The sequence below is a fragment of the Grus americana genome, chromosome Z (genome assembly GCF_028858705.1).
Source record: "Grus americana isolate bGruAme1 chromosome Z, bGruAme1.mat, whole genome shotgun sequence".
NCBI classification, from domain to species: Eukaryota; Metazoa; Chordata; class Aves; order Gruiformes; family Gruidae; genus Grus; species Grus americana.
The window spans coordinates 57613353-57625818 of record NC_072891.1 but is presented as its reverse complement, the minus strand read 5'-3'; the positions used below and the strand labels follow the sequence as shown (position 1 = coordinate 57625818).

General features: G+C 41.0%; 1 protein-coding gene across 5 annotated transcripts in view; it reads left to right on the top strand.

The window, feature by feature from the left end:
• The window catches only part of FBN2 (fibrillin 2), a 169338-nt gene that overhangs the window by 128576 nt on the left and 28296 nt on the right, over window positions 1-12466 (top strand). For 4 of the 5 annotated variants that reach the window (XR_008574594.1, XM_054808952.1, XM_054808953.1 and 1 more), the window contains exons 37-43: window positions 230-391; window positions 877-945; window positions 1590-1715; window positions 2854-2979; window positions 3470-3622; window positions 11711-11779; window positions 12316-12441. Coding sequence is in view for 4 of the 5 variants with exons in the window: in XM_054808952.1 (XP_054664927.1) it covers window positions 230-391; window positions 877-945; window positions 1590-1715; window positions 2854-2979; window positions 3470-3622; window positions 11711-11779; window positions 12316-12441 (831 nt within the window). In the remaining variant the exon portion in view is untranslated. The remainder of the gene's footprint in view (window positions 1-229; window positions 392-876; window positions 946-1589; window positions 1716-2853; window positions 2980-3469; window positions 3623-11710; window positions 11780-12315; window positions 12442-12466) is intronic. The other variant, XM_054808951.1, reaches the window with a different exon arrangement.

The following is a 12466-nucleotide window of genomic DNA, read 5'->3' as shown; positions in this document are numbered from 1 at the left end:
TTAAGCTCACCTCTGGCTACTTTAGGAAGGTGAAGCTACCTGTTGTCCCTGCTGTCTCTCTCTACATGAGAAATTGTCTGTGTACGAATGTTTTGAGCTTGCCAATGACTTCAAAAGCACAATGTTATCTGAATTACTGCTTCTAGATATGAAATGTTAAAATGAATGCCTGCTGTTCCTTTGTCCAGATCAATGTGTGCAGCTGTAATCATATGTACTTTATATGTAGATAACCGTGTTGGCAATTGCTACCTGAAGTATGGACCACGAGGGGATGGGAGCCTATCCTGCAACACTGAAATTGGGGTTGGAGTTAGTCGTTCCTCATGCTGCTGCTCTCTAGGAAAGGCTTGGGGAAACCCCTGTGAGACGTGTCCCCCTGTAAACAGCAGTAAGTACTTTCAAAACTCTTGCCCGATGATACTTAGCAATTTTATAGAGCTTTGAAGTTCTCTGAAGGAGTAATGCAACAGAAATGTCAAGCATATTGTTCTTAACAGTCTCATAATAGTACAAATTCCAATTTTAATACATATCTTTATTGATAGTATACTGGCATTTCATATTAAAGAACCTAGTCGAAATACAAAATATGTGTCTTTATAAAAGCACAGTATGGAGAAAACAACATTGTGCCTGCCTTAAGAGTATCTGAGGTTATGGTAATGTTTTAAGCAGAACTCTTAATCTTACCTTTATTTTCTACTAATCCAATGCACTTACTTTGTTTACTGTGAATAGGTCAAGAAGAGTAGAAAACCTATGAGTGTGGGGAGGAAGGATCATTAAAAACACAAATTAAATGTTATGATTCTGCTGTTAGCATTTTATTCTTCATATGATTGACATGCTCTCTCTTGTTATACGTTACTTCAGCAGAATATAATACTCTCTGTCCAGGGGGAGAAGGATTCAGACCAAATCCCATCACTATTATTTTAGAAGGTGAGTTTATCGTAAATGACTGTGATAGCTGGTAATAAAAAATTGTCATCTTCGGAGATATGTATGCAAGAACTATATTTTGCAGAAATCATTAAATTTAGTTCAAAGCAAATATGAATATGCTAATATGAATTGGACTACAACATGATGAAAAGTCATACTGTAAAAGAACATTGAAGAAGTCCAACAATATTTCAGTAGGAAAATAAGCTGATATATACCTCTCGTGTGCCTCCTTACTTGAATTGGCCTTTGAAATTGGCCCTTGAAGGACAACTCATTTATGAAAATTACAGCTTATCAGTGGAAGGTATAAGTTTCAGGAAATATTAATTGGACAAAGAAGCTCCAGTTACAATGAGTATGCAGGAATGAGGAATTAGATGCCAAATTCCTGTAAACAGTAATGAAAGTTGAAGTCTGTGGACTCATCAAGCTGAAATGCACTCCTGAAGAGCTATTTAAATGGAAGAGAATGAGCATCTCAACCATGCTTTCATGAAGTGCAATTTAGAAGGAAAAAAAAAAAATCACTGTGACAGTTAAAAGCTACTAGTTGGTAAAATTTCAGGGGAATGCTTAAAATCTCATGTTTCTTTCCATTCTAGAATGAAAATATGGTGGGTTTTTTTCTCTGTTTTCAGACATTGATGAATGTCAGGAACTGCCAGGTCTCTGCCAAGGTGGAAATTGCATCAATACTTTTGGCAGCTTCCAATGTGAATGTCCAGAAGGCTACTACCTCAGTGAAAAGACAAGAATCTGTGAAGGTTGAGTCCCTTGGAACCTCCTTCTCTATCATAGTGCAGATATTATGAAAAACACTGTCATTTTTAGCCTTAAATCCATAAGTCGATACGGTACACACATCCTTACCTAAAATCTTCTCTAAAATTATTATCTTTAGCACCAGTAATATGATTAATATAAAACTTGAAATGCAATACTTGAATATACTGATATTTATTTCTACATGATAGATCTCAGCTATGTGTATTCTGTAAACTAAGGTGGTTTATTCATGATTTTTGGCTTCTTACTTCAACACCTTGTATCTCCTGCTAGTTTCACTAGGCTCCCTCTATTTTAAGTGAGAAAAGATGTCCTCTTAACAGTATTTCAAGAGTAGGAGTTTAATTTACGCAATGCGAAGTAGTTAATATTGGTCTTCCTGTTGTGTTTGAGATTTGTCATAAGTGTTAGAACCAAAAATTGTAAATAGACCCAAAAATATAAGGAATCTTTCATGGTTTCTCCTTGTTTGGAGTGTTGTAAGTCAGCTTCCCCTTCTTCATTCACTTTGTGAGAAAAAAAAAAAATTGTCTTCTTTCAAAACAGAGCCTGTGAATCCTGAGGCTTTGCTAAGCTCAGGTGAACAAAACTGACCAAGGTGAGTTTTAAATTAAAATTGTATGGGCAAAAAAGGCTTACACCCCAAATGCCTTACATAAGAAGATCCAAGGTTAGACCAGCAAGACTATGTGATTATTTGGCTTGCCTATGTCTAAATAAAGTACTTAAAAAGTCATTTCTTAGTGGAGTAGTGAATGCATTAACAAAGCTGAAAAGTGACAGTAACATTCCTGTGAGAAGAGAGTGTGAATGTCTTTTGTGGAGCTGATGGGGCACAAGGTGCTCCAGTTTCAGTGGTAAATTCAACACCTATGAATTTATTTGGGGTGTTCTCTTCTACTTCAGTGGCTGGACTTAATAGAGGTTAACAATATTACAATATCTGTTACAATAGCTGCTTAACCCAAATCTGAGCTGTACTTGCCAATCTAGCCTCCAAATGAAACATTTTTGTTATCTTAGCATGGTTTGTTATGGTCATATTTCTCAGAAACATTTGCTAGGACTTGGTCCTCTTTTCCCTTGTTAATTATAGTGTTTTCACTTGATCTCTAGATATTGATGAGTGTGTTGCACATCCTGGTGTCTGTGGTCCTGGCACCTGCTACAATACCTTGGGGAACTACACCTGCATTTGCCCACCTGAATATATGCAGGTGAACGGAGGACATAACTGCATGGGTATGCAAAATGTCATCTTTACTAGAACTGTCTGAATATCAGACTGTTTCAGGGCCAGACTCTCTTCTTAAAATTTCCTTTCAGATAAGTCCAGTTCTAAAGCCTTGTGTTGCTTTTTCCTACCTTTAACTTCCAGACAGTTATGTCATGTAGCCAGGAAAGGATCCCAATGACTGACATGCAGTGTGCAAGTGCTCTTATTTCTTAACAGAAGTAAGAAATCTTTTATTGTCACTAGTCATTTCCAAATTGTAGGGTTTATTTTGTGTCTTTGAATGAAAACTGAAAATATGTTGAATTTCAGGTAAGTCTAAAACAAAGACTGTAGATTACTTCAATCCTTATATTATTTTTCAATGCATCCATGCATATGCTTGAATTGCGTTCAGAAGCCAGAGTTAATGAACCACTGTCTAGGTTGGTAAGGGGTTGATATTTACTTAAGTTAGTTTGTTGGTTACTTCGTAAGTGATTCTTTTCTCACATTTAGACATGAGGAAAAGCTTTTGCTACAGAAGCTATAATGGAACATCCTGTGAGAATGAACTGCCCTTCAATGTGACCAAGCGGATGTGTTGCTGCACATACAATATTGGGAAAGCCTGGAACAAACCTTGTGAACCATGTCCAACTCCAGGAACAGGTAAAGCCTACTGTAATCATCCCATTTTGCTACTTTCTTTGCTCATCTGCTCCTTTGACCTATTAGCTAAAGTTAACATTTCAGCCCCAAAAAACCTTGGCTGTACTCCCAAAGCAGAGTGACAATACTCTGCCATCCTGTCACTGGCTGGATTAAGTCTTGGTGTCCTAAATAAAAATAAGTATTTCTTCCACACTTTAAAGTGGAAGAAGTATCACTCCATATTGAGTGGAAAGATACAGCTTGAATAGTTTGAAGGCACCAGTCATTCCCCTGGATGAAAAAAAATTCAGGAAGAACATGCGTATTTTCCCTTTCAGCTGCCCCTGAAGGCAAGGGCAAGGGAGCAAACTAGTGTCAGGTGCACTGAGAAGATAAAAAGGCTTGGAAAGTACAGACTGACCTTCACACCATCAGCCAGAGTATGTCAGCCCTGTAGCTAAAAGGGTATTTGTTAGACAGGTATTCGTAGGTAGATCTAATTGTGTAGATTTTTTTTTTTTGGTGATGGAGCTCTATAAAATGGATGCTGTGGTTGTTTTATTCTTTCTTTCTAACAAATACCAAGGCTTTCAGAGGCCTTGTATGGATACAGAATTACTTTCAGTTATTTAGATTTATGTCAAAGATCTATGTTTATGTAGGTAAGACCCACTAGGGTGGCACAGTAGGCATAAGCAAATTTTCTGAATGTGTGATTACAGAACTCCCATCTCTAAAGCTGTCGCTTTGAGGTTTCTGGAAAAGCAGTCATTGGGCAATAATACTGAGGTTGAAGATACTGGCTGACAAGAGATGCCTGCTGCCTGGTCTGTCTTCCAGGATAATTAATTCAGGATAATATAATTTAGTTACTGCATAGTTGGGGATATATTTATCCTGGTAGTCACAGTTTCACAGATTGGTAGGGGTTGGAAGGGACCTCTAGAGATCATCTAGTCCAACTCACCTGCTAGAGCAGGATCACCTACAGCATGTTGCACAGGATTGCCTCCAGGCAGGTTTTCAATAGGTCCAGAGAAGGAGACTCCACAACCTCTCTCTCATGGTTTAGGCCCAGCCGGCAGCTGAGCGCCACGCGGCCGCTCGCTCGCCCCTCCCCCAGTGGGATGGGGAAGAGAAATATAACGAAAAGCTTGGGTCGAGATAAGGACAGGGAGAGATCACTCACTAATTATCGTCATCAGCAAAACAGACTGAACGTAGAGAGGAGATTCATCTAATTTATTACTAAGCAAAACAGAGTAGAGGAATGAGAAATAAAGTCAAGTCTTAAAACACCTCCCCCCACCCCTCCCATCTTTCCGGGCTCAACTTCACTCCCGGCTTCAACCTCCTCCCCCAACAGCGGCACAAGGGGGCAGGGAATGGGGGTTGCGGTCAGTTCAGCACACATTGTCTCTGCCGCTTCTTTGTCCTCAGGGGGAGGACTCCTCTCATCGTTCCCCTGCTCCAACATGGAGTCTCTCCCACGGGCTACAGTCCTTCACAAACTGCTCTAGCGTGGGTCTCTCCCACGGGATGCAGACCTTCAGGAGCAAACTGCTCCAGCGTGGGTCCCCCACGGGGTCACAAGCCCTGCCAGCAAACCTGCCCTGGCATGGGCTCCCCTCTCCACGGGTCCACTGGTCTGGCCAGGAACTTGTTCCAGCATGGGCTTCCCACGGGCCACAGCCTCCTTCAGGTGCCTCCACCTGCTCCGGCATGGGGTCCTCCACGGGCTGCAGGTGGAATCTCTACACCCCCTCATCCTTCCTCCATGGGCTGCAGGGGGACGGCCTGCTTCACCATGGTCTTCACCACGGGCTGCAGGGGGATCTCTGCTCCAGCGCCTGGAGCACCTCCTCCCCCTCCTTCTTCAGTGACCTTGGTGTCTGCAGAGTTTCTTACATCTTCTCACTCCTCTCTCTGGCTGCAAAAGCTCTCGCTTAACTGTTTTTTTTTTCCTTCTTAAATATGTTATCACAGAGGCGCTGATTGGCTTGGCCTTGGCCAGGGACGGGTCCGTCTTGGAGCCGGCTGGCATTGGCTCTATCAGACACAGGGGAAGCTTCTAGCATCTTCTCACAGAAGCCACCCCTGTAGCCCCCCCGCTACCAAAACCTTGCCACGCAAATCCAACACATTCTCTGGGCACCTGTTCCAGTGCTCTGGAACTCTCAGAGTAAAGAAGTTTTTTCTCATGTTCAGATGGAAATTCCTGTGTTCCAGTTTGTGCCCATTGCCCCTTGTCCTGTCTCTGGGCATTGCTGAGAAGATTGTAGCCCCTTCCTTTAGATATCCACCCTTTAGATATATATAAGCGTTTATATGATCCCCCCCTAAGTCTTCTTCAGACTAAACAGACCCAGCTCTCTTAGCGTCTTCTCATAAGAGAGATGCTCCAGTCCCCTAATCATCTTTGTAGCCCTCTGCTGGACTCTCTCCAGTAGTTCCCTGTCTTTCTTGAACTGGGGAGCCCAGAACTGGACACGATATTCCAGATGTGGCCTCACTGGGGCAGAGTAGAGAGGGAGGATAACCTCCCTCAACCTGCTGGCCCCGCTGTTCTTAATGCACCCCAGGATACCATTGGCCTTCTTGGCCACAAGGGCACAGTGCTGTCTCATGGAGAGCTTCTTGTCCACCAGAATTCCCAGGTCCTTCTCTGCAGTGCTGCTTCCCAGCAGGTCAACCCCTAACCAGAACTGGTACCTGGAGTTGTTCTTCCCTAGGTGCAGGACCCTACACGTGCCTTTATTGAATTTCATATGGTTCCTCTTTGCCCAATTCTCTAGTCTGTCAGGATGTGACTGAATGGCAGTGCAGCCTTCCGGTGTGTCAGCCGCTCCTCCCAGTTCAGTATCATCAGCAAATTTGCTGAGGGTATGCTCTGTCCTCTCATCCAGGTCATTGATGAATATGTTGAATAAGACCAGACCCAGTACTGACCCTTGGGGCACACCATTAGACACAGGCCTCCAACTAGACTCTGTGCTGCTTATCACAACACTCTGGGCTCTGCCATTCAACCAGTTCTCTACCCACCTCACTTTCCACTCATCCAACCCACACTTCCTAAGCTTGCTAAGGAGGATGTTATGAGAGACAGTGTCAAAAGCCTTGCTGAAGTCAAGGTATACAACATCCACTGCTCTCCCTTCATCCACCCAGCTGGTCATGACATCATAGGCAGCTATCAGATTGGTCAGGCATGATTTCCCCCTGGTGAATCCATGCTGACCACTCCTGATAACGTTGTTCTCCTCCACACGCTTATTGATAACCCCCAGAACAAGTTGTTCCATCACCTTTCCAGGGATGGAGGTGAGGCTGACAGGCCTGTAGTTTGCTGGGTCCTCCTTCTTGACCGTTTTGAAAACCAGAGTGACACTGGCAGTCCTACAGTCCTCAGGCACCTCTCCTGTTTTCCATGATCTTTCAAAGATGAAGTCCTAATCTGTCAGAACAAAAAGTTTGGGTTTCATTGCTGAGTGTATTGCCTTTCTAGATTTTTCACTTGTGTCTCACATCTGAGTGTGATCCTCTTGGTTGCTTTTACATTTTCTCTGTTGAAGGTGATGAACTTGTAAACTCTCAATAAGCAGGGGAAGGGAAGTACCTTTCTGTAAAGGGACATGAAAATACTAAGGTACAGTTCTTTTTCAGTTCATCTTTATGGAGTTCCTTGCCTGGAACAAAAACAGCTTCTTTCTTTTCTTTCTTAAGTAGGAGGAGGGAGAATGAAGGAATGTTCCTAGCAGTCAGGAATGGGAGATGGAAATAAGCTTGAGGAAGTACATGTTTGCTATCACAGAGAGCTCATAAAATTCTTTCCCACAGTCATTTATCTGAGTGTCATAAAATTGTCATCATGATGACAACATGATGAGAAAAGTACAGCAAAGTACTAGCAGTGATTCATACAATTAGTATCCTTGGATGGAAGAAAGAATTCTCCTTGTAAATTGGTAAGACTGAAGTTCTCAAAAACTTCTACGGCTTTTAAAGATTTGTTAAGACAACAGCACTTAGTCTGCAAGCAGTTATGGGGTTAAAATATTTCCTGAAATATTTCAATATTGCTGTGTTAGCTCTTTTAAATGACTTTACTGTATTTGCAGACATGGTTGAACCTTTTTCACCATGGAAAGAGATTGTGCAAGGGATCAAACACAAATTCCAAGTGTAAATCATTGAATAGCTGTACTTATGTAGTATAATCATTTGTTCTGAAATCTGAGTGGGGGCTACACATCACAGACAGGGGTTATAATACACTGACCTTAACCAGTTTGCTAGACTGAGCCCAGTAGCTCATTAGCAGCATTATTCTGCTCTGATAAGAATTATATTGTTCCCCTAAATGAACTTCACGTGCCAATGTATTTGCATTTTTTTCCTTGATGAACAGAGCTCTTTCTTCCTTTCCTTATATTTATGCTTAACAATCACTCTCTGATGACTTTAGTTAGTAAAGACTGTATTGCTTGGTTTTACACATTATACAGATTGTAACCATTACCATACAGGCTTTAATCAGAAATAATCATTCTTGTTTGTTTGGTTTTTTCACCCAAAGAAATGTAAAAAGCCACTTCACTGCTATGAGGTAACAATGTGTTTACAGGTCTCTTTCATGGTTTGATCATTTCAGGAGTGCTTGACCTCAGAGAGGTTTTTTTTCCTGTTTATGTGATAGATCTTTTTGTCCTAAAAAATAATATAGAGATAAGTATATGGGTTTTTGAAATATTTTTTAAGTCATTGATGCAAAGTGAATCTTTCAGAAAGTAAATTTCTGGCATGTTTGTATATGGATAATTTGGCAGTGTATAAATGCATTATCGTGCAGTTCTTACCTAATTATATGCTCTTTTTCTACACAGTACAAACTGAAAAAAAAATGGGAAAACTCTATTAAACAGAATGCATGGAACATCTAGGTAGCATAACACAGAATCAAAGAAGGCTTACAACCCTCAGAATCTCTTCTTCATCCTCCCAGACCTGATGTGTTAGGTGTTATCACAGGAGTAGGTTATCATCACCCATGGAGACACAGTAGTGAACACAAGGCCCTCTTTTTATTTAGTATGTCCGTTTCAGAGGTTTACTGACAGCAGTAAATGGTATAAAGCTCCTTGCAGAAAAGAACTGTTTTCTAACCCTCAAATCTTATACTTGTTACTATAAAAGAGCAGAAAATTGCTGGATTGTAGAACACTGCAACAGGGACCTCTATGGCCCAGAATCCTGTACTGCAAGAATAACCTCAGTAGGCATTAAGCAGTCATTAAACAATAGAACAGACAAAAGAAAATGCTGAAGTTTGGGTATACTGGATCCTACTTAACTTGTAGAGGAAGTAACAAAAAATGTTAGAATGTGAGAAAAATACTTTGCCAAATCTCATTCTGAGCAATGATCAACTACATTTGCTGAAATTTTCATAAATAAGAATGTTTGGTGTAATGGAGACAAGAATTATTCAAGTTATAACCCCAGTGGTTAAACTTTACAAATTATAAGCTCCTGAAGAGGTGCCATTAAAATGTATACGATCAAGAAACTCAAACCTCCGCCACTAGAGAAATAAACTATCATCATTCTAAAGATTGTTACTCACAGGAAAACAGAAGGGTCTCCTTTCTCTTCTTCTGATGATACAGGAGATGCCTAATAATTCGTCTGCATTTCAGGTTTAGAGGTGAGTTAAAGGTAGACTCCATAAGCTTCCTGTCATTGGAGAGATAATAGGCTTCCTGTAGGTCCTCAGCCGCACAAACAGTGGACCAAGCACTCACGGAAGTTTCCAGACATTACGCTTCCAGAGCCCTTTGAATTTTATGTCAATGGGACATTTTTGTAAATTTTATCCATGTTCTTAGAAGGATATTTTACCTTGGCTTAACGCCCTGAACGTAGAAATATCTACTACATGCTTTGGAATTCTTCCTTAACAATAGTTTGGAAACTTAATATTGAAAGTTACTTATTATTTTTCTGGAGAGTTTGAATGCTGATATGATCTAAAAAGATGCTGAATAGCAGGTCATGGTTATGGTTTGCAAACACACACTTAAAGCAAACCGTGCATTCAAAGTGTTTGTGTCTTCACATTGCAATTATTTTGCTCCTGGTAGTCAGTATTTTACAAATTCGACATAGTTGTAGTTGTAGGCCTGTTATTTTTCATATTTCTACCTAGATCAAAATTTATCAATGATGTACTGTAAATGGGTAATAGATTTCTTTTTCTGGAAAGAACTGTTTTACCAGTAAAATCTCATTCCAGCATAGATGCTTTATAAGCTTGGTGGGTTGACCCTGGCTGGAGGCCAGGTGCCCACCAGAGCCGCTCTATCGCTCCCCCTCCTTAACTAGACAGGGGGGAAAAAGTATAACGAAAGGCTCGTGGATCGAGATAAGGACAGGGAGAGATCACTCACCAATTACTGTCATGGGCAAAACAGACTCAACTTAGAAAAAAATTCATCTAATTTATTATCAAGCAAAACAGAGTAGAGCAATGAGAAATAAAATCAAATCTTAAAACACCTTCCCTCACCCCTCCCTTCTTCCTGGGCTTAACTTTACTCCCGGTTTCTACCTACTCCCCCTCCAGCAGCACAGGGAGACAGGGAATGGGGGTTGTGGTCAGTTCAGCACATGTTATATCTGCCGCTCCTTCCTCCTCAGGGGGAGGACTCCTCACACTGTTCACCTGCTCCAGTGTGGGGTCCCTCCCATGGGAGACAGTCCTCCACCAACTTGTCCAACTTGAGTCCTTCCCACGGGCTGCAGTTCTTCATGAACTGCTCCAATGTGTGTCTCTCCCACGGGGTGCAGAACTTCAGGAACAGACTGCTCCAGCGTGGGTCCCCCACGGGGTCACAAGCCCTGCCAGCAAACCTGCTCCAGCATGGGCTTCCCCCAGGGTCACAGCCTCCTTCAAGTGTCTCCACCTGCTCCAGCGTGGGGTCCTCCACAGGCTGCAGGTGGATATCTGCTCCCCATCATCCTTCCTCCATGGGCTGCAGGGGACAGCCTGCCTCACCATGGTCTTCACCACATTTGCTCTGGCACCTGGAGCACCTTCTCCCCCTCCTTCTGCACTGACATTGGTGTTTCTTACATCTTCTCACTCCTCTTTCTGGCTGCAAAAGCTCCCACTAGTGTTTTATCCCTTCTTAAATATGGTATCACAGAGGCGCTACCACTGTTGCTGATTGGCTTGGCCTTGGCTAGCAGCAGGTCTGTCTTAGAGCCAGCTGGCATTGGCTTTATTGGACATAGGAAAAGCTTCTAGCAACTTCTCGCAGAAGCGACCCCTATAGCCCCCCCCATGCTACCAAAACCTTGCCATGCAAACCCAATACAATAAGAAATATTTTTTTTAAAGAAGTAATTATTTCTTACATCCTGCAGTAATGAATAGATTCCATGCTAGAAATTTTTCTCTGTGTGTTGCAAATCCACTCAACTTTATGCACCTTGCCTGGAAAACCATGGATTCATTAATTTTATAGTTTATACTGTGCATTTCCCATCCTCAAGATGCTCTGAAAAAGAGGATATCAAATGAGTATAGTAAAACAATGCTCTTTTTTTGAGCATCTTTTTTTAAAGCAGAGTGTCCATTCTGCTCTAAAGTTTAGTCAAACTAAGCTTCAGTAATCTTTGCAGAAAAGAACAGAGATAGTATCTTCAAAGAAGGCTAGATACTGCTAAGTTACATTTATTTCTCTTATCTGAAACTGTTGCTGCAGATTCTCTCTAATGATGTCTAGAAAGCAGGAATAAACTTTAAAAGGTAAGTTAAGGACTTCTATTTAAAACAAAAATTGAACTGCTGTTTTGCCAAACCAGACATTTCCTCATGTGCGAAAGTGCAAAGATCTGAGAAAAAGAGAAGTATGAATTAGTGTTTCAATTTGCGTTCATTTATTGGCAATCTGATTTTTCAATACAATTTGTACAGGAGGTAGCGGGTCTTCTGAGTATATTTGGTTTGTATCAGCACTTGAAAAGCTGAGAAGACTACAAGTAATTACTGGGAAATTTATAAATATTCACTAAAATGCATTGTTGTCTGTTTTGCTCTAGCTGAATTCAAGAACATATGTGGGAATATTCCTGGTTTCACTTTTGACATTCATACTGGAAAAGCTGTTGGTAAGTTTCACTAAACTTATTTTAACCAAAAATTGTTTTGCACAAGGTTTTTGCAGCTGCCGAATGGTACCAAAATGAATGTTTCACATAATAAAGTTCTAATTTCTTGGTGGAGTTACAATGGTGACATAAATTGTGAGACCAATTTTTATGTAAAATATTTCTGATTTATATTTTTTTATTTGTACATTTTGTTATGATCTTTTGCTCACCCTCCATCCTAGTTAATGTTTTTGAGTTTTGCTTGGTAAGGTAAAAGGTTTGGGCTTCAAAAACGTTGTGGGACTTATCTGCACATTTGTAACAGTTCTGCATCTTGTCTAACGTTTAGTATTACTCCGTTTTGATCACTTCCTGAACTTCATATAATTTATTTTCTCTCATAATGGGTGTATGTTTAGATTTACATCCTGTATACAATTTCTGTATGTTAAAAGGAACTTCTCAACTCAACTTTAAGCACAGTGAAATTGAGAATCCAAGCAGTCCATAAAGCCATGAAGTACTGTACTTTGACTAGCTCATCTTACTTTCAGACATTGATGAATGTAAGGAAATCCCAGGAATCTGTGCAAATGGCATTTGCATCAATCAGATTGGCAGCTTCCGCTGTGAATGCCCCACTGGATTCAGCTACAATGACCTGCTCTTGATCTGTGAAGGTGATTTGAAACAAAGTTATTTTAT